We start from the raw sequence: 22,278 nt of genomic DNA, 5'->3' as shown, positions 1-22,278 counted from the left end.
AATGCAAAACGTTATGTTTGGCGTAAAAGCAACACAGCTCATCACCCTGAACACACCATCCCCACTGTCAAACATGGTGGTGGCAGCATCATGGTTTGGGCCTGCTTTTCTTCAGCAGGGACAGGGAAGATGGTTAAAATTGATGGGAAGATGGATGGAGCCAAATACAGGACCATTCTGGAAGAAAACCTGATGGAGTCTGCAAAAGACCTGAGACTGGGACGGAGATTTGTCTTCCAACAAGACAATGATCCAAAACATAAAGCAAAATCTACAATGGAATGGTTCAAAAATAAACATATCCAGGTGTTAGAATGGCCAAGTCAAAGTCCAGACCTGAATCCAATCGAGAATCTGTGGAAAGAACTGAAAACTGCTGTTCACAAATGCTCTCCATCCAACCTCACTGAGCTCGAGCTGTTTTGCAAGGAGGAATGGGAAAAAATTTCAGTCTCTCGATGTGCAAAACTGATAGACATACCCTAAGCGACTTACAGCTGTAATCGCAGCAAAAGGTGGCGCTACAAAGTATTAACTTAAGGGGGCTGAATAATTTTGCACGCCCAATTTTTCAGTTTTTGATATGTTAAAAAAGTTTGAAATATCCAATAAATGTCGTTCCACTTCATGATTGTGTCCCACTTGTTGTTGATTCTTCACAAAAAAATTACGTTTTATATCTTTATGTTTGAAGCCTGAAATGTGGCAAAAGTTCGCAAAGTTCAAGGGGGCCGAATACTTTCGCAAGGCACTGTAGTGCATTGCCTTTGACCAGAAGTTGTGCACTATGTAGGTAATAGGGTGCCATTTGGGACAAAGCCCAAGATCACACATCATTTGCATCATCACAGATTGAAAAGCATCTCTACAGTCACTATACCATGTCTACATAATAACACCTGGAAGGATTTCAGAGAAAGTGCAGTGTGGCTTCCGGCACTCTAACAATTGCTGGGTTGTTTGGTTGACCCAACTGCTTGGTTACAGACATTGGATCAATTAGTTGAGTTGTTTTCTTTGAAAACCACTGGGTTATCAATGCTGGGTGCTGGGTTATTGATGCTGGGTGCTGGGTTATTGATGCTGGGTGCTGGGTTATTGATGCTGGGTGCTGGGTTATTGATGATGGGTGCTGGGTTATTGATGCTGGGTGCTGGGTTATCGATGCTGGGTGCTGGGTTATTGATGCTGGGTGCTGGGTTATTGATGATGGGTGCTGATGCTGGATGCTGGGTTATCGATGCTGTGTGCTGGGTTATTGATGCTGTGTGCTGGGTTATTGATGCTGGGTGCTGGGTTATCGATGCTGGGTGCTGGGTTATCGATGCTGGGTGCTGGATTATTGATGCTGGGTGCTGGGTTATCAATGCTGGGTGCTGGGTTATCGATGATGGGTGCTGGGTTATTGATGCTGGGTGCTGGGTTATTGATGCTGGGTGCTGGGTTATCGATGCTGTGTGCTGGGTTATTGATGCTGTGTGCTGGGTTATCGATGCTGGGTGCTGGGTTATCGATGCTGTGTGCTGGGTTATCGATGCTGGGTGCTGGGTTATTGATGCTGGGTGCTGGGTTATTGATGCTGGGTGCTGGGTTATCGATGCTGGGTGCTGGGTTATCGATGCTGGGTGCTGGATTATTGATGCTGGGTGCTGGGTTATCAATGCTGGGTGCTGGGTTATCGATGATGGGTGCTGGGGTATTGATGCTGGGTGCTGGGTTTGATGCTGATTGATGCTGGGTGCTGGGTTATCGATGCTGTGTGCTGGGTTATTGATGCTGTGTGCTGGGTTATCGATGCTGGGTGCTGGGTTATCGATGCTGGGTGCTGGGTTATCGATGCTGGGTGCTGGGTTATTGATGCTGGGTTATCGATGCTGGGTGCTGGGTTATCAATGATAGGTGCTGGGTTATTGATGCTGGGTGCTGGGTTATTGATGCTGTGTGCTGGGTTATCGATGCTGTGTGCTGGGTTATTGATGCTGTGTGCTGGGTTATTGATGCTGGGTGCTGGGTGCTGGGTGCTGGGTTATCGATGCTGGGTGCTGGGTTATCGATGCTGGGTGCTGGGTTATTGATGCTGGGTGCTGAATTATCGATGCTGGGTTATTGATCCTGGGTGCTGGGTTATTGATGCTGGGTGCTGGGTTATCGATGCTGGGTGCTGGGTTATCGATGCTGGGTTATCGATATATGACCCAACGACCCAAAATTATCGGTGTGTGGCTTAGCAGGGGAATGGCTGTCGTATAGTTATTTCTGGCCACCCGTGAGAATAAATGTGATTCTGGTTAATCTGTTCTGTTGTATTGTTAACATATGTTAATTTTGAACAATGACAGTTTTGTAGCTTTAAAGAGGCTTACACAACTCTATGGGTTTCTTAAGAGCCTAAGCAAATCACAATAACCAAGGCTGTTCAGGTGTGACATAAATGATTGGTATTTCAATGATAACCAAGGCTGTTCAGGTGTGACATAAATGATTGGTATTTCAATGATAACCAAGGCTGTTCAGGTGTGACATAAATGATTGGTATTTCAATGATAACCAAGGCTGTTCAGTTCAATGATAACCAAGGCTGTTCAGGCGTGACAGACGGTTGGTATTTCACTGATAACCAAAGCTGTACAGGTGTGACAGAACGGGTGGTATTTCACTCATAACCCAGGCTGTACAGGTGTGACAGAACGGGTGGTATTTCACTGATAACCAAGGCTGTTCAGGCGTGACAGAACGGGTGGTATTTCACTGATAACCAAGGCTGTACAGGCGTGACAGAACAGGTGGTATTTCACTGATAACCAAGTGTAACGGTTTTCTAGGTGTGAAGGAGAGTCGGACCAAAATGCAGCGTGTAGATTGCGATCCATGTTTAATCAAACAAACGTAACACGAATACACACAAAACACTACAAAACGAACGTAACGAAAACCGAAACAGCCTATACTTGTGTCAACTAACACAGCGACAGAAACAAAGACACTAAGGACAATCACCCACGACAAACTCAAAGAATATGGCTGCCTAAATATGGTTCCCAATCAGAGACAACGATAAACACCTGCCTCTGATTGAGAACCACTCCAGACAGCCATAGACTTTGCTAGATAACCCCACTAGCTACAATCCCAATACATACACACCAGAACCCCAAGACAAAACACACCACAATACAAAAACCCCATGCCACACCCTGGCCTGACCCAATACATGAAGAAAAACACAAAATACTTAGACCAGGGCGTGACACCAAGGCTGTATAGGTGTGACAGAACGGGTGGTATTTCACAGATAACCAAGGCTGTACAGGTGTGACAGACGGGTGGTATTTCACTGATAACCAAGGCTGTACAGGTGTGACAGACGGGTGGTATTTCACTGATAACCCAGGCTGAACTTCTGTTCAGATTACTTGTATTTTTTACATTTAGTACCTTATAAACTGCTCATGCTCCAACGTTTACCAAGTGGTCATTAGACACTGAAATTGATTAGCTTGCTCTAACGTAATCAATAGCATTCACAAATTGATCACGCATAACAATATAACTGGCAGACAGTTACCTATAAGTTAGTGTAAAAAACGTACAGTATTGTCGTGTCTTTACTATCATTAAATGTGAAGAGTGTTATTTTATCAAATTAATTCTCTGTGTGTAATTAAAATTAAACAAAATTAACCAGGAAGTCGGGGCACTAAGGAAAATGTCAATTTACAGAGCTATAATTTTCCAAATATAACTCTTCAGATATTTTAATATCTGATCGATTAGTCATTCTCATTAATGTATTATTACCTTGTTAGTCTCATTCCAAACATTGTAAAATTATTGGTTATCTGCACGAACCCTAGCATAAATTATGAATAAGCAATATACAAATTGGCTTAATTATATATTTACTAACTAAATAATCACAGAATAACATCACAAACAGTAGATATTGGTTACTAACAGTGATAGAAAAGTCCCTAGTGGGCTAAGCCGATATGACAGCTTGATAGACAAAAGGAAAGGGGTGGGACTAAGAAAGAGCGGGAAAGACAAATGGATTTACTACACACAGCCTATAATTATATTAATTGAAATGCTAATCCTTTGTGCATGAACAGCCGCTCATTAGATAATAATTGCAATGCATATATATTTACACCCATATGCCATTGTCTTCTCTGTAGGGTTCATCAGAGTCTCTGGTTAATTGAAGTCACAAAGCCATTGAAGTCACAAAGTATTTTGTGGTTGTAGGTGGTTAGAATGGATACTTCAGAGTACCATTCAGAAGTGTTCTCATAGAATATTTGCTTCGGAGATTGTCGGCATGCTCATTCTAGGTTTACGTCATTTCTAGCTGCAGACTAGCAATTTGTCTCATCTAGAATTGTCTCTTTCTGTTGTGAATCGATAGTCTCAGAGTTGAACCATTTCCAGCCAGCTCCACATGGGATGGTCTTCTAGTCGTATGGTGTGCGTGGTTAACCCACTGTTCCTAAGATGCCTAGTTAAATAAAGGTAAAAATAATACATTCTAATAATAATATGGAAGACAATTCTCTCATTTTAAAGGTCAACATCACATTACATCATTTCACAAATAGTTTCATCTTTACTCATTCATTTTTATACAAGAATTAGATGCAAACCCCATAATTGAGAAATTGATACATTCAGAGGTACAGTTCTGTATGTTTCCTGTCCTTCATGAGATCACCACATGAAACACACTCAACATGACTGTCTCTTAAGTGTCCACGGACCATTCCCACATTCTCATAAGTAGAAATATTGTTTAATTCTAACCTGGAAGAGGGGGGAGGCACGACCTACATCCAGAAAGGGCCACGTCATTACAGTATGTTACCATAAATTCCAATGAAACGTTGTATTAACAGTACATTACTGTCCTTTTTTTTACAGTAACTTACAGGTAACTGGCTGCCAGTAAGTTACCGTAAAAACAACTGGTTTTCTTTTATAGTGTAGTAACACAAACTGTCCACATTAGGGAAATTAGGCAAAACATAGTGTAATATGGAAAAATAATTCAGCATATCAATTGAGGATGATGCTATATGCTGCCCACTCACAAATTATTGCAGCAATGACATCTATTTCTCAGTCATTTAAACCATTTAGAGAGTTAAAAAATGCTCTTAAACACAATTTAACCGGCGCTGTAGAGACTAGAGTTTCTGTTTGTTTTGTGCAGAAGCCTGAACCTTTGACGTCCCTATATATAGTGTACTACCTTTGCCTAGTTCTATGGGCCTTGGTCAAAGGTAGTACACTTTATAAGGAAAAGGTGGTATTTGGGGTTCATCCTGTTTTTGGTGCAGCTCCACTCATGACATACTGCCTGGTAAGAAGAGAAGTTTCCATCTCCTTTAGCTGGGATATGGTGTGTGTCCCAAATGGCACTCTATTCCCTACATAGTCCAGTACTTTTGACTAGAGCCGTATGGGCCCTGGTCAAAAGTACTGCACTGGATAGGGAATAGAGTGCTATTTGGGACGTAGATATGCTCTATCTACCCTCCATTCTAGCTGGTCTCCCACCACACAGTGTCTCCCACAGCAGTCATGTATAATAAATTATCCAGGCACTAGCCCCCACACTGATGTTACCCAGAGAGAGCTGTGGGTGTCTAGGGAGAGAGGAGAGGGTTCCTATGGGAAGGGGGTAGATGGATGCGAAGATGGAGGGATGGGGGCTGTGTGTGTCTGGGGAGAGAAGGGCCCTGGGGGAGGAAGGGTAGATGGAGGGATGTAGGCTGTGCTGTGCTCTGTCTTCCATGACCTGCCTGCTTCCTGGATGGTTACACTAGAGAAAACCCAGTTCACTATGCACCTGTTCCAGATGAGGACATCATACTAGGACTCAGGAAAATGGAGGCCCTGGTCTGAGTAGTTCTATGTCCATGTGTCTTCTAAGGAGAAATGTTTCATACAGACTTAATAATCAGCTTCACTGAAGAGGCTGTGTGTCTGGAGAGGGGTCTTGGGAGAAAAGGGAGGCTGGCTCCTGGCTGGGTCAAGGTGAGCAGACAGGGGCTCAGGAGAATGTAGGCCCAGCTCGTAGAGAAGTGTTCTCATCTGTGCAGGTGTTGATACTTAGGAGAGTTTCATATGGACTGTGTATCCAGCTTCACGGGAGAGAGAACTGTTGATTTTATATTTACATTTTGGTCTTAACCAGAGGGACATACAGTCAGTGCAGATGACCTGATGTGTGCATCTGGGGAGAGGGATTTTGAGGGAAGAGGATAGGCTGGCTCCTGGCTGGCTATACCTGGGTTCTGGAGAAAAACCTAGTTAGTTCACCATGCACCTGTTCAAGATAAGACTTAGAGGAAGCATGGATCAACCTGCACTCAGTGAAGTTCTCTCACCTGTTCAGGTGTTGATACAGACTGTGTATCAAGCTTGAGAGAGAGAGAGAGAGAGAGAGAGCAGTCCTTCACTGGGAATACTGTGTGTTTATGGGGAGGAGAGTCTTGGGGGAGAAAGAGAGGCTGGCTCCTGACTGGCTCCGACCTGGACCCAGGAGAAAAGCCAGTTTACTCTCCCCAGACTCTGTGTTGCACCACATGAGACCCCAAAAAATGCAGATGCTAATCTGCTCTCAGAGAGGTTCTCTCACCTGTCCAGGTGCGAGACTTTGAAGAAAGTTGTATGGACTTCAAATCAAATCAAATTTTTTTAGTAACGTCGCAAAATACAACAGTGAAATGCTTACTTACAGGCTCTAACCAACAGTGCAAAAAAGGTATTAGGTGAACAATAGGTAAGTAAATAAATAAAACAACAGTAAAAAGACAGTGAAAAATAACAGTAGCAAGGCTATAACAGTAGCGAGGCTACATACAGGCACCGGTTAATCGGTCTGATTGAGGTAGTATGTACATGAATACATAATTAAAGTGACTATGCATATATGATAAACAGAGAGTAGCAGCAGCGTAAAAAGAGGGGTTGGGGGGGCACACACACACACAATGCAACTGCTTGCCATGCGGTAGTAGAGAGAACAGTCTATGACTGGGGTGGCTGGGGTCTTTGACTTTTTGTAGGGCCTTCCTCTGACACTGCCTGGTGTAGAGGTCCTGGATGGCAGGCACTCTCTGTAGTGCCTTTGTAACAGTATATCTTTATTCCGTCCCCTCACCCCGAACCGGGCGCGAACCAGGGATCCTCTGCACACAGAAAACAGTCACCCACGAAGCATTATTACCCATCGATCCACAAACCCGCGGCCCTTGCAGAGCAAGGGGAACCACTACTTCAAGGTCTCAAAGCGAGTGACGTCACCAATTGAAATGCTATTAGCGCGCACCGCCGCTAACTAGCTAGCCATTTCACATCCGTAACACTCACCCCCTTTTTACCTCCTCCATTTCCGCAGCAACCAGTGATCCGGGTTAACAGCATCAATGTAACAGTATAACTTTAGTCCGTCCCCTCGCCCATATCCGGGCTCGAACCAGGGATCCTCTGCAAACATCAACAACAGTCACCCACGAAGCATCGTTACCCATCGCTCCACAAAAGCAGAGGCCCTTGCAGAGCAAGGGGAACCACTACTTCAAGGTCTCAGAGCAAGTGACCTCACCGATTGAAACGCTATTAGCGCGCACCACCGCTAACTAGCTAGCCATTTCACATCGGTTACACCTTGCGGCCGGAGGCCGAGGAATTGCCGTACCAGGCAGTGATGCAACCAGTCAGGATGTTCTCGATGTTCCAGCTGTAGAACCTTTTGAAGATCTCAGGACCCATGCCAAATCTTTTTAGTTCCCTGAGTAGGCTTTGTCGTGCTCTCTTCACGACTGTCTTGTTGTGTTTGGACCATTCTAGTTTGTTGGTGATGTGGATACCAAGGAACTTGAAGCTCTCAACCTGCTCCACTACAGCCCCATTGATGAGAATGGGGGCGTGCTCGGTCCTCTTTTTCCAGTAGTCCACAATCATCTCCTTAGTTTTGGTTACGTTGAGGGATAGGTTGCTATTCTGGCACCACCCGGCCAGATCTCTGACCTCCTTCCTGTAGGCTGTCACGTCATTGTCGATGATCAGGACTACCACCTTTTGTGTCATCTGCAAACTTAATGATAGTGTTGGAGTCATGCCTGGCCATGCAGTTGTGGGTGAACAGGGAGTACAGGAGGGGACTGAGCACGCACCCCTGGGGGGCTCCAGTGTTGAGGAACAGCGTGGCAGATGTGTTGTACCCTACCCTCACCACCTGGGGGCGGCCCGTCAGGAAGTCCAGGATCCAGTTGCAGAGGGAGGTGTTTAGTCCTAGGATCCTTACCCCAACCCTGGCCAACAGCTCCGCACCCCACGCAGCTACTTTCCCAAGCCTCCCCAGCTTCTCCTTCACCCAAAGCCAGATAGAAGATGTTCTGAAAGAGCTGCAAATCCTGGACCTGTACAAATCAGCTGGGCTAGACAATCTGGACCCTCTCTTTCTAAAATTATCCACCGCCAATGTTGCAACCCCTATTACCAGTCTGGCCCTTCTTTGGACACTGTGTTAACCTCTCTGGGATATTTTGGACGCTAACTTTAGGTATTTTTGTATGTAAATAATCAATACAATTGAAGACGGGATGATCTGTGTTCAATACAGAAGGAAAACAAACTGTAGCTAGCTTTCAGGTCATGCGCCTCTAACATAGAGTCCTCTTCACTCTAGCCTCGTTCTGAACAGTGTTACTTCTTCATTACAAAAATGAAAAACCTCAACCAATTTCTAAAGACTGTTGACATCCAGTGGAAGCGATAGGAACTGCAAGAACGTCCCTTAGAAATCTGGATTCCCAATGAAAAGAGAGTGACCTCAAAACAAAAAATCTGAATGGTTTGTCCTCTGTGTTTCATCTGCCAAATATGTTTAGTTATACTCACAGACATGATTCAAACAGTTTTAGAAACTTCAGAGTGTTTTCTATCCACATCTACCAATAATATGCAATACTTATCTTCTGGGGATGAGTAGCAGGCAGTTTAATTTGGACACGCTTTTCATCCAAAATTCCAAATGCTGCCCCCTATCCTTGAGAAGTTAATTAACCTCCAAACAAGCTTCAATGCCATACAACACTCCTCCCGTGGCCTCCACCTGCTCTTAAATGCTTGTAAAACCAAATGCATGCTTTTCAAATTTTCCCTGCCCGCACCCGCCCGTCTGACTAGCATCACTATTCCTGACGGTTCTGACTTAGAATATGTGGACAACTACACATACCTAGGTGTCTGGCTAGACTGTAAACTCTCCTTCCAGACTCATATTAAACATCTCCAAACCATAATTAAATCTAGAATCATCTTCCTATTTCACAACAAAGCCTCCTTCACTCATGCCGCCAAACTTACCCTCGTAAAACTGTCTATCCTACCGATCCTCGACTTCAGCGATGTTATCTACAAAATAGCTTCCAATACTGTACTCAGCAAACTGGATGCAGTCTATCATAGTGCCATCCGTTTTTTCACCAATGCCCCATATACCACCCACCACTGCGACCTGTATGCTCTAGTCGGCTGGCCCTCGCTACATATTCGTCGGTAGACCCACTGGCACCAGGTGATCCAAAGCCAACACCTCCTTTGGCCGACTTTCCTTCCAGTTCTCTGCTACTAATGACTGGAACGAATTGCAAAAATCTCTGAAGCTGGAGACTTATATCTCTCTCACTAACTTTAAACATCAGCTATCTGAGCAGCAAACCGATCACTGCAGCTGTACATAGCCCATCTTTAAATAGCCCACCCAATCTACCTACGTCATCCCCATATTTTTTAAATGTACTTTTCTGCTCTTTTGCGCACCAGTATTTCTACTTGCACATCACCATCTGCTCATCTATCACTCCAGTGTAATTGTAATTACTTTGCTACTATGGCCTATTTATTGCCTTACCTCCTCATGCCATTTGCACACACTGTATATAGACATAATTTATTTTCTATTGTGTTATTGACTGTACGCTTGTTTATTCCATGTGTAACTCTGTGTTGTTGTTTGTGTCACACTGGTTTGCTTTATCTTGGCCAGGTCGCAGTTGTAAATGAGAACTTGTTCTCAACTGGCCTACCTGGTTAAATAAAGGTGAAATCATTATATATATATATTTTTAATTAGTGATGAGCTTTGAGGACACTATGGTGTTGAACGCTGAGCTGTAGTCAATGAATAGCATTCTCACATAGGTGTTCCTTTTGTCCATGTGGGAAAGGGCAGTGTGGAGTGCAATAGAGATTGCAACATCTGTGGATCTGTTTGGGCGTTATGCAAATTCGAGTGGGTCTACAGTTTCTGGGATAATGGTGTTGTTGTGAGCCGTTACCAGCCTTTCAAAGCACTTCATGGCTTGGTGTTCTTGGGCACAGGGACTATGGTGGTCTGTTTGAAATATGTTTATATTACAGACTCAATCAGGGACATGTTGAAAATGTCAGTGAAGACATCTGCCAGTTGGTCAGCACATGCCCGGAGCACACGTCCTGGTAATCCGTCTCGCCCCGCAGCCTTGTGTATGTTGACCTGTTTTAAGGTCTTACTCACGTCGGCTACGGAGAGCGTGATCACACAGTTGTCCGGAACAGCTGATACTCTCATGCATGCCTTCTAATCAGCTTCACTGTTCATGCCTTGTACATGGGAATGGTGCTGTTTGGGAAGATTGAGGGAGGCTGTGCTCTGACTCTCGTGGCCTGGCTGGTTCACCTTAGCCTGGGTACCAGTCTGTTCGTGCTATCATTCCACTTTTTACCAGTCCTTAACAAGGAGTGTCAAAAAGGGGAGTGATAGTACAGACAGACTGGTACCCAGGCTAGGTTCACTTATCCCTGGAGAAAACCAGGTTCACTCTGAACACTCAGAGATGTTACCAGTGCAGATGCATCATGACTTAGAAGAAACGTTTTGTATTCCCTTAATAACCAGCTTCACTAGACAAGAAGGAAACACTACATATCATTAGACACACACACACGTTAACCCTGTGAATTAGAACCTTAGTGGGCAGATATTTACCCAGGGGCCAAGCAGGACACACATCAACTAGGAAGGGAAGGAACACTCAGGACAGAACCGGAGCACAAATCCACATTATAACACATCCTTCCACGGAGGACATGATATAAAACAATAAACCATCCACAGCATAGTGATGGGGTATAACTGTAACCTAGCTGATGATATGAGAGAAATATTCAAGAAAATGTGTGTTATGTGCAGTGTGTCCCCTTACGAAAAAAAGAGTGCAGTATAACTGCAGTATGCTGCAACTACTGCATACAAAATACGTTTTTTAACTGCAGTCATTTTGCAGTGTAATTGCAGTTAGAGTGTAGTATAACTGCAGTTCACTGCAGTTATTCTGCAATTACTGCATTCAAAATACCAGTCGACTGCAGTTACTGCACTGTTACTGCAGTTTCAAAACTGCACTCTTTTTTTTGTAAGTGTGTGTGTTTGACTACTCTGTGGAGGCATTATGAAATTCAAACAGTAGCTAATTTATTTCTTGCTGAGCCTATTTCTGTCAATATTTACTAGCAGCAGGGGCCTCTTGCTTCTGTGGTCAAATAACACTAGCAACATGTGCAACAGACCCATAAGCTACTGGTAATGCATGAGGGTAAAGAGATGTGGAGAGTGAACTGTTTTGGCGTATCTGAGGAAGAAAGAGGACTCATGCATACATCAGTACACACTTTGCAGCTAGCTGACTTACGTCTCTTTGGCTGACCATGTTTGTGTTTTAGTGAGATTAACATCAGCGGGTGGTTTTCAATGGGTTATGGAAGCTGTATTGGTTTAGTGTAATTCAAATCTGACCTCATGGCGACTTATCTGTGTAAGGTGACATGACACATGGCTGCTACTAGCCCATCACAGCTAACTAGCCGGCACAACACAGCTAACTATCCCACCACAGCTGACTAGTGCAACACAACTAACTAACTAGCACACAACAGATAACTAACTAGCTCAATACAGCTAACTAGCTAGCGCAACACAGTTAACTAGCTAGCACACCACAGCTAACTAGCTAGCACACAACAGCTAACTAGCTAGCACACCACAGCTAACTAGCTAGCACACCACAGCTAACTAGCTAGCACACCACAGCTAACTAGCTAGCACACCACAGCTAACTAGCTAGCACACCACAGCTAACTAGCTAGCACACCACAGCTAACTAGCTAGCACACCACAGCTAACTAGCTAGCACACCACAGCCCACTTAGTAGGACTAACACGTATGTGTCTTTCTGTCTCTGTGTTTTCAGTTGACGGCTGCATACACAAAGCAGCAGGCTCCTGTCTGTATGAAGAATGCATCACACTCAACGGCTGTGAAACCGGCAACGCCAAGATCACCTGTGGCTACGACCTACCGGCTAAATGTGAGTACCATTTAATCCATTATTATCCCTGTTCCAATTTTCCCTGCCATGGGTGCTGTTTTGATGCTACATCCTACACTATGCTGCATTTGTGTCCTTTACAATACCTGCAATGAATATGGTTAATTCTATATGGTGTATACCAGCTCTTTCTATATGATCCCTACACATTGAACATGATCCCCATGAAACATGTCGCTGAACATGTGAAACGTTGGGACATGATGATGCTTCTATGCATTACAGCCAATCGGATCATTGTAACAACATGACTGCCAACCTAATTATCACTACACCACCCATCCACTAGCTACAAGATCCCAGTTAACATACCCACCCCATAGGAACAATTGGTTGCAATGATGTCCAGTGTATCCCTTCTGTAAGACATTGTTGCCAGTGATGTCTGCAACATTACATAATGACTACACTGACATTGTGAATCACCCCACTGCCTCACTGCATACTGAATTACATTGGGGACATTTGAGTCATTTTAGGATGAATCCTATCAATCAGCCCATCGAGTTTACAGTTGCTTGCACACTTTATTTATTTATTTTTGGATATAGAACGACAGTTCCATCATCATTTATTAGTAGTGATTGGCCATTACTGATGAATGGGCTCTTATTATTAACAGAGTCGTTATCATTATGATGGGTAGGTGCTTGTTCTACGCCCTGTTGGAGGTTCCATCTGTACACAAAGTCTGCATCCCAAATGGCACACTATTCCCCTTTACAGTGCACATTGGCTCTGGTCAAACACTGCACTATATATGGAATAGGGTGCCATCTGCAAACAAAGAAAGACATTAAGGGAAACATTTGGTAGTAACTTGATTGATATTTTATCCTTGATTTATCCAGTTAACGGTTCACATAACTCTCCTCTTGGTGAGTTATGGAGATCGTCATTCCATAGAAGGCTGCCGTTGTTTTAGGCTTTTTCAGGGAAGGAGGTATATAACATACATTTGTCTGCGAGTGTGAGAGAGAGAGAGAGAGAGAGAGAGACAGAGAGAGAGACAGAGAGAGAGAGAGAGACAGAGAGAGAGAGAGAGACAGAGAGACAGAGAGAGAGAGTAGAGAGAAAGAGAGAGAGAGATAGAAAGAGAGAGAGACAGAAAGAGAGCGGGAAAGAGATAGTAATCTGGTAATGGATGAAGAGGTCTGTCTGTGGACACATCTGGATTGGGGGAGTGATAAGGGTGATAGATGACCATGGGTAATTATTTGTAATGCACCTGCCACACTTAAAAAGGTGCCACAAACAAAGCTGGAATTATATGGTTGTGTTAGGGTTAGGGTTTATAGTGTGGAAAACAAGTGTATTTTGCTTTGGTACAGTTCTGTCAAACATCCCAGTGGAAGTGTCATTTCCCTGAATAGTTTCTGTAAGACAGAGAGATGGATGCCTCCCAAATTGCACCCTATTCTATATATAGTGTACTACTTTTGACCAGAGCCCTATAAGCCCTGGTTGAAAGTAGTGCCCTATAAAGGGAATAAGGTGGCATTTGGGACTGACCCAGAAAAAGGACCCAGAGAGCCTGTGAAATTAGAAGAGGGTTGGAAGCAAATGAAAGTTGTGGAGAAATTGGTTTGTGTTTAATGTGTCTTAAAGCTGTCAAACAAGCCAAGCAGATAAACCAATGAGTCATGCAGGATGATAGACAGACAGGTGGTTCCATTGATTGCTATGGATAATACACGTGCACACACGGTCTGTTCCATTTTCTGCTATGGCAACACTGCCTGACACTTCCATAACAATCTAATAACATATGTCAAATGTCATAGTTTAATAACTTACCATGTCACGATATCACAAACAATCTCGGGCTGTGGACACATCTTCTGTAGGGGAGAGTGGTTGAAGTTTTTTACATTCAGCATCACTCCATCAAGGGAAATATAGCATTCTTTCAAACAAAGATACCTAGATATATTTCAGGATGTTGTGTATCCCTAGAAATAATCAGAATTCATGTAAACATTACAGTTTTGAAAACATAGCTTGTCCAACAAAAGTGGTATCTTGGCACAATTTAGCTTGCGGGAAAGGGGAAGTTAGGCCACCTACACATTTCTGTACTGAATGAAATATTACCACCACCTCTTTAAAACCATATCTATCTGTATTTCCATTATTATTCTTATTTCTGTTTTTTATGTGTTATTTTAGTGTTCCCTTTATTTTTTTGAACAGTGTATATACTTCTGTGTATTGATTTTAAGAAAGGCATTGGTGTTTTTGGTTAGGTACAGTCGTCCAACGATTGTGCTTTTTTCGCAAATGCGCTTTTGTTAAGTCATCCCCCAGCGCTGCATCGATGATATGCAACGCAGGACACGCTAGATAAACTAGTAATATCATCAACCATGTGCAATTCTGACTAGTGGTTGTTTGATTGTTTTTTATAAGATAAGTTTACTGCTAGCTAGCAACTTACTTCGGCTTCTACTGCAATCGTGTAACAGGCAGTCTCCTTGTGGAGTGCAACGAGAGGCAGGTGTTTATAGCTTTGGACTAGTTAACTGTAAGGTTGCAAGATTGGTTCCCCGAGCTGACAAGGTGAAAATCTGTCATTCTGCCCCTGAAGAAGGCAGTTAACCCACCGTTCCTAGGCCGTCATTGAAAATAACAATGTGTTCTGAACTGACTTGCCTAGTTAAATAAAGGTATATAAAAAAAATATAAATAATCTGCAAAATTACCTATTTCCGATTGTTATGAAAACTTGAAATCGGCCCTAATTAATCGGCCATTCCGATTAATCAGTCGACCTGTACTCTGCACACCTGTATTTGGGGAGTTTCTCCCATTCTTCTCTACAGATCCTCTCAAGCTCTGTCAGGTTTGATGGGGAGTGTTGCTGCACAGCTATTTTCAGGTCTCTCCAGAGATCTTAGATTGGGTTCACGTCCCGGCTCTGGCTGGGCAACTCAATATTTATATTATTCAGATATTCAGAGATTTGTCCTGAAGCCACTCCTGCATTGTCTTGGCTGTGTGCCTAGTGTTGTTGTTCTGTTGGAAGGTGAACCTTCGCCCCAGTGTGAGGTCCTGAGCACTCTGGAGCAGGTTTTCATCAAGGATCTCTCTGTATCTTGTTCCGTTCATCTTTCCCTCAATCCTGACTAGTCTCCCAGTCCCTGCTGCTGAAAAACATCCCCACAGCATGATGCTGCCACCACCATGCTTCACAGTAGGCATGGTGCCAGGTTTCCTCCAGATGTGACGCTTGTCATTCAGGCCAAAACTTCAACCTTGTTTCTCATGGACTGAGAGGCTTTAGGTGCCTTTTGGCAAACTCCAAGCGGGCTGTCGTGTGCCTTTTACTGAGGAGTGGCTTCCGTGTGGCCACTCTACCATAATGTCCTGATTGGTGGAGTGCTGCAGAGATTGTTGTCCTTCTGGAAGGTTCTCCCATCTCCCAGAGGATCTCTGGAGCTCTGTCAGAGTGACCATCGGGTTCTTGGTCACCTCCCTGACCAAGACCCTTCTCCCCAGATTACTCGTGGTGGTTCCAAACTTATTTAATTTAAGAATGATGGAGGCCGCTGTGTTCTTGGGGACCTTCAGTGCTGCAGAAATGTTTTGTTTCCCTTCCCTCGATCTGTGTTTCGACACAATCCTGTCTCGGATCTCTACGGACAATTCCTTCATTTTTGCTCTGACATGCACTGTCAACTGTGGGATCTTATATAGATAGGTGTGTGCCTTTCCAAATCATGTCCAATCTATTTAATTTACCACAGGTGGACTCCAAACAACTTGTAGAAACATCTCAAAGATGATCAATGGAAACAGGATGCACCTGAGCTCTATTTCGAGTCTCATAGCAAAGGGTCTGAATACTTATGTAAATAAGGTATTTGTAACGGTTTTCTAGTGGTGATGAAGGAGAGTCGGACCAAACTGCAGCGTGTCGATTGCGATCCATGTTTAATATAACAAAGAAACACGAACTTACAAAAAACAATAAACGAAACTGAAACAGCCTATCTGGTGCAAACTAACAAAGAGTACACATAGGACACTAAGGACAATCACCCACGACAAACTCAAAGAATATGGCTGCCTAAATATGGTTCCCAATCAGAGACAACGATAAGCACCTGCCTCTGATTGAGAACCACTCCAGACAGCCATAGACTTTGCTAGACAACCCACTAAGCTACAATCCCAATACCACCACCAAAACCCCAAGACAAACACACCACAATTACAAAAACCCCATGCCACACCCTGGCCTGACCAAATACATAAAGATAAACACAAAATACTTTGACCAGGGCGTGACAGAACCCCCCTAAGGTGCGGACTCCCGAACGCACCTCAAAACAATAGGGAGGGTCCGGGTGGGCGTCTGTCCATGGTGGCGGCTCCGGCGCGGGACGTGGACCCCACTCCTTTAATGTCTTAGTCCCCTCTCCCTTCGTCCCTGGATAGTCCACCCTCGCCGCCGACCATGGCCTAGTAGTCCTCACCCAGAACCCCACTGGACTGAGGAGCAGATCGGGACTGAAGGACAGCTCGGGACCGAGGCAGCTCGGGACTGAGGGGAAGCTCGGGAGTGAGAGAAAGCTCAGGAGTGAGAGGAAGCTCAGGAGTGAGAGGAAGCTCAGGAGTGAGAGGAAGCTCAGGAGTGAGAGGAAGCTCAGGAGTGAGAGGAAGCTCAGGCAGGTAGATAGATCTACCAGCTCCTGGCTGGCTGGTGGTTTCAGCAGATCCTGGCTGACTGGCAGATCCTGGCTGACTGGCAGATCTGGAAGAGTCTGGTTGACTGGCAGATCTGGAAGAGTCTGGTTGACTGGCAGATCTGTAAGAGTCTGGTTGACTGGCAGATCTGGAAGAGTCTGGTTGACTGGCAGATCTGGAAGAGTCTGGTTGACTGGCAGATCTGGAAGAGTCTGGCTGACTGGCAGATCTGGAAGAGTCTGGCTGACTGGCAGATCTGGAAGAGTCTGGCTGACTGGCAGATCTGGCGGCGCTGGGCAGACTGGCGGCGCTGGGCAGACTGGCGGCGCTGGGCAGACTGGCGGCGCTGGGCAGACTGGCGATGCTGGGCAGACTGGCGGCGCTGGGCAGACTGGCGGCGCTGGGCAGACTGGCGGTGCTGGGCAGACTGGCGGTGCTGGGCAGACTGACGGCGCTGGGCAGACTGGCGACGCTGGGCAGACTGGCGGTGCTGGGCAGACTGGCGATGCTGGGCAGACTGCGCTGGGCAGACTGGGCGCTGGGCAGACTGGCGACGCTGGGCAGACTGGGGGCACTGGCAGCGCTGGGCAGACTGGCGGCACTAGCTGCTCCATATAGGCTGACAGCTCTGGCGGCTCCGTGACTGACTGGCAGCTCCGTGCAGACTGGCAGCTCCTTGCAGACTGACAGCTCCGTGCAGACTGACAGCTCCTTGCAGACTGGCAGCTCCATGCAGACTGGCAGCTCCATGCAGACTGGCAGCTCCATGCAGACTGGCTGCTCTATGCAGACTGACAGCTCTGGCTGCTTCATGCAGACTGACATCTCTGGCTGCTCCATGTAGACTGGCTGCTTCATGCAGACTGGCAGCTCGGGCTGCTTCATGTAGACTGACAGCTCTGGCTGCTCCATGCGGACTGACAGCTCTGGCTGCTCCATGTAGACTGACTGCTTCATGCAGACTGGCAGCTCGGGCTGCTTCATGTAGACTGACAGCTCTGGCTGCTCCATGCAGACTGACAGCTCTGACTGTTCCATGCAGACTGACAGCTCTGGCTGCTTCATGCAGACTGGCAGCTCTGGCTGCTCCATGTAGACTGGCTGCTTCATGCAGACTGGCAGCTCGGGCTGCTTCATGTAGACTGACAGCTCTGGCTGCTCCATGCGGACTGACAGCTCTGGCTGCTCCATGTAGACTTGCTGCTTCATGCAGACTGGCAGCTCTTGCTGCGCTGAACAGGCGGGAGACTCCGGCAGCGCTGGAGATGAGGAAAGCTCTGGCTGCGCTGAACAGGCGGGAGGCTCCGGCAGCGCTGTAGAGGAGAAAGGCTCTGGCTGCGCTAAACAGGCGGGAGACTCCAGCAGCGCTGTAGAGGAGAAAGGCTCTGGCTGCGCTGAACAGGCGGGAGACTCCGGCAGCGCTGGAGATGAGGAAAGCTCTGGCTGCGCTAAACAGGCGGGAGGCTCCGGCAGCGCTGTAGAGGAGAAAGGCTCTGGCTGCGCTAAACAGGCGGGAGACTCCAGCAGCGCAGGAGAGGAGAAAAGTGCTGGCTGCGCTGAACAGGCGAGGCACACTGAAGGCCTGGTGCGTGGTGCTGGAACTGGTGGTACTGGATCGAGGACACGCACAGGAAGCCTGGTGCGGGGAGCTGCTACCGGAGGGCTGGGGTGTGGAGGTGGTACTGGATAGACCGGACCGTGCAGGCGCACTGGAGCTCTTGAGCACCGAGCCTGCCCAACCTTACCTGGCTCGATGCCCACTCTAGCCCGGCCGATACGAGGAGCTGGAATATACCGAACCGGGCTGTGCACCCGCACTGGAGACACCGTGCGCTCCACAGCATAACACGGTGCCTGCCCGGTCTCTCCAGCCCCCGGTAAGCACAGGGAGTTTGCGCAGGTCTCCTACCTGGCATAGCCATACTCCCTGTGAGCCCCCCAAGAAATTTTTGGGGCTGACTCTCGGGCTTCCATCCGCTCTGCCGTGCTAGCTCCTCATAATGCCGCCTCTCTGCTTTTGCTGCCTCCAGCTCGGCTTTGGGGCGACAATAATCTCCAGGCTCATTCCAGGGTCCTTTTCCGTCCAATTCCTCCTCCCATGTCCATTTCTCCAGGTGGTGCAACCTCTCCCACTGCAGCTGCTGCTCCTGCTGTTGCTGCCTCTGTTGCCTCTTCTCCTGTTGCACCTTTGGGCGGCTACACTCCCCTGGTTTAGCCCAGGGTCCTCTCCCGTCGAGGATTTCCTCCCATGTCCAGAAATCCTTATTTAGCATCTCCTTTTTCGGCTTCTCCTGCCTGTTGACACGCCGCTTGGTCCGTTGGTGGTGGGTGATTCTGTAACGGTTTTCTAGTGGTGATGAAGGAGAGTCGGACCAAACTGCAGCGTGTCGATTGCGATCCATGTTTAATACAACAAAGAAAACACGAACTTTACAAAAAAACAATAAACGAAACCGAAACAGCCTATCTGGTGCAAACTAACAGAGAGTACACATAGGACACTAAGGACAATCACCCACGACAAACTCAAAGAATATGGCTGCCTAAATATGGTTCCCAATCAGAGACAACGATAAGCACCTGCCTCTGATTGAGAACCACTCCAGACAGCCATAGACCTTGCTAGACAACCCACTAAGCTACAATCCCAATACCACCACCAAAACCCCAAGACAAACACACCACAATTACAAAAACCCCATGCCACACCCTGGCCTGACCAAATACATAAAGATAAACACAAAATACTTTGACCAGGGCGTGACAGTATTTCTGTTTTTTATTTTGAATACATTTGCAAAAATGTATAAAAACTACTGTTTTTGCTTTGTCATTATGGGGTATTGTGTGTAGATTGCTGAGATTTTTTTATTTAATCATTTTAGAATAAGGCTGTAATGTAACAAAATGTGGAAAAAGTCAAGGGGTCTGAATACTTTGTGAATGAACTTTATATTTGTTAGTACAGTGTCCAGTAGAGGTTAGTGTTTTGAAGCAGCTTGGAATCGAGAAAACACCGGAACCACGGCGAAATCAGTGGAATCTCGGATTTTGCAACACACGGTTTGAAAAAGCATGTGATCAAACAAAGCTTTGGACATCATTGATGACGTACTTCTGATAAAGTGATCCACGCATCGGCACACTGCTTCGAAGTTAGCTGCTTAGTGATTTTGACACATGCCTCTGAGCTCCGGTATCAAACGTAACATCACTAGATATTTCTGTTTAAAGAGAGGAGAGTGTCAAATGCCTCGGTGTGTGAGCATTTCTTGGAAAAACGCAACTAAATAAGTAAACATGTTTATCACGGACAAACTACGGCTCTGTGGGCAGCAACACAACAACATGCTTTAGCTTGTTATGTTCTCTGTAAAATACCTATAATTGTGTGGTTTCCCTCTTCTGACCCTATGACTAAAAAAGACCAGCTGTATTCTAATCTCCAATCTATATCTAAAATGCCTGTAGCTATATGGCCTTCCTCTCCAAACTCTTCACAGAAAAACCTGCATTTGTGCCCTTTGTTTTGACTCTTTCTTCCCCATCATCACGGCCCTAACATGGTCCTAACACGGTCCTAACACGGCCCAAACACGGTCCTAACACGGCCCAAACACGGCCCTAACATGGTCCTAACACGGCCCTAACACGGCCCTAACATGGTCCTAACACGGTCCTAACACGGCCCAAACACGGCCCTAACATGGTCCTAACATGGCCCTAACACGGCCCTAACATGGTCCTAACACGGTCCTAACATGGTCCTAACATGGTCCTAACATTGTCCTAACATGGTCCTAACACGGTCCTAACATGGTCCTAACATGGTCCTAACACGGTCCTAACATGGTCCTAACATGGTCCTAACACGGCCCAAACACGGCCCAAACACAGTCCTCACATGGCCCTAACATGGTCCTAACACGGTCCTAACACGGCCCTAACATGGTCCTAACACGGCCCTAACATGGTCCTAACACGGTCCTAACACGGCCCTAACATGGTCCTAACACGGCCCTAACACGGCCGTAATAGGGTCCTAACACGGTCCAAACACTGTCCTAACACAGCCGTAATAGGGTCCTAACATGGTCCTAACATGGTCCTAACACGGCCCTAACATGGTCCTAACATGGTCCTAACACGGCCCTAACATGGTCCTAACACGGCCCTAACATGGTCCTAACACTGTCCTAACACGGCCCTAACATGTTCCTAACACGGCCCTAACACGGCCCAAACACTGTCCTAACACAGCCATAATAGGGTCCTAACACGGCCTTAAGATGGTCCTAGCAAAGCCTTAATACATAGTAATACATAGAGTGATGGCTACATCAAGTAACTCACGCAAGCAGTAAAATCTGATTTAGAAACAGATAGAAATACACCTTTTGGAACAGCTGGACTGTGAAGAGTTACACACACACAGGTACAGACACTTAAGGCAGCCCCCTTCACCTCTCAGAGGGGTTGGGTTAAATGTGAAAGACACATTTCAGTTGAATGCATTCAGTTATACAACTGACTAGGTTTCCCCTTCCCCCTTCATTTCCCTTAATACGGTCCTGACACAGTCCTAACACAGCCTTAATATGGTCCCAACACTGTCCTAACACAGTCCTAATGCGCTCCTAAAGCGGTCGTAAAATGCTCCTAACACAGCCTTAATGCGGTCCTAACACGGTCCTAAAGCGGTCCTTACACATCCTTAATGCGGTCCTAACACAGTCCTAAAGCGGTCCTAACACAGTCCTAACACATTCTTAACACAGTCCTAACACAGTCCTAACACGCTCTTAAAGCGGTCCTAACACAGTCCTAACACGGTCCTAAAGCCGTCCTAACACAGTCCTAACACATTCCTAACACAGTCCTAACACACTCTTAAAGCGGTCCTAACACAGTCCTAACACGGTCCTAAAGCCGTCCTAACACAGTCTTAACACATTCCTAACACAGTCCTAACACGGTCCTAAAGCCGTCCTAACACAGTCCTAACACATTCCTAACACAGTCCTAACACAGTCCTAAAACACTCTTAAAGCGGTCCTAACACATTCCTAACACGGTCCTAATGCCATCCTAACACAGTCCTAACACATTCCTAACACAGTCCTAACACACTCTTAAAGCGGTCCTAACACA

At 46.0% G+C, this 22,278-nt stretch overlaps 1 protein-coding gene across 1 annotated transcript in view; it reads left to right on the top strand.

Moving 5' to 3' along the window:
- The window catches only part of macrod2 (mono-ADP ribosylhydrolase 2), a 1,261,723-nt gene that overhangs the window by 498,094 nt on the left and 741,351 nt on the right, over nt 1-22,278 (top strand). Inside the window, exon 5 of the mRNA XM_042326660.1 lies at nt 12,301-12,417. Within this exon, the coding sequence (XP_042182594.1) occupies nt 12,301-12,417 (117 nt within the window). The remainder of the gene's footprint in view (nt 1-12,300; nt 12,418-22,278) is intronic.

Source organism: Oncorhynchus tshawytscha, linkage group LG01 (genome assembly GCF_018296145.1).
Source record: "Oncorhynchus tshawytscha isolate Ot180627B linkage group LG01, Otsh_v2.0, whole genome shotgun sequence".
Lineage (NCBI taxonomy): Eukaryota > Metazoa > Chordata > Actinopteri > Salmoniformes > Salmonidae > Oncorhynchus > Oncorhynchus tshawytscha.
Note: the sequence above shows the minus strand (reverse complement) of the source record. Positions and strands in the feature narration are given on the sequence as shown.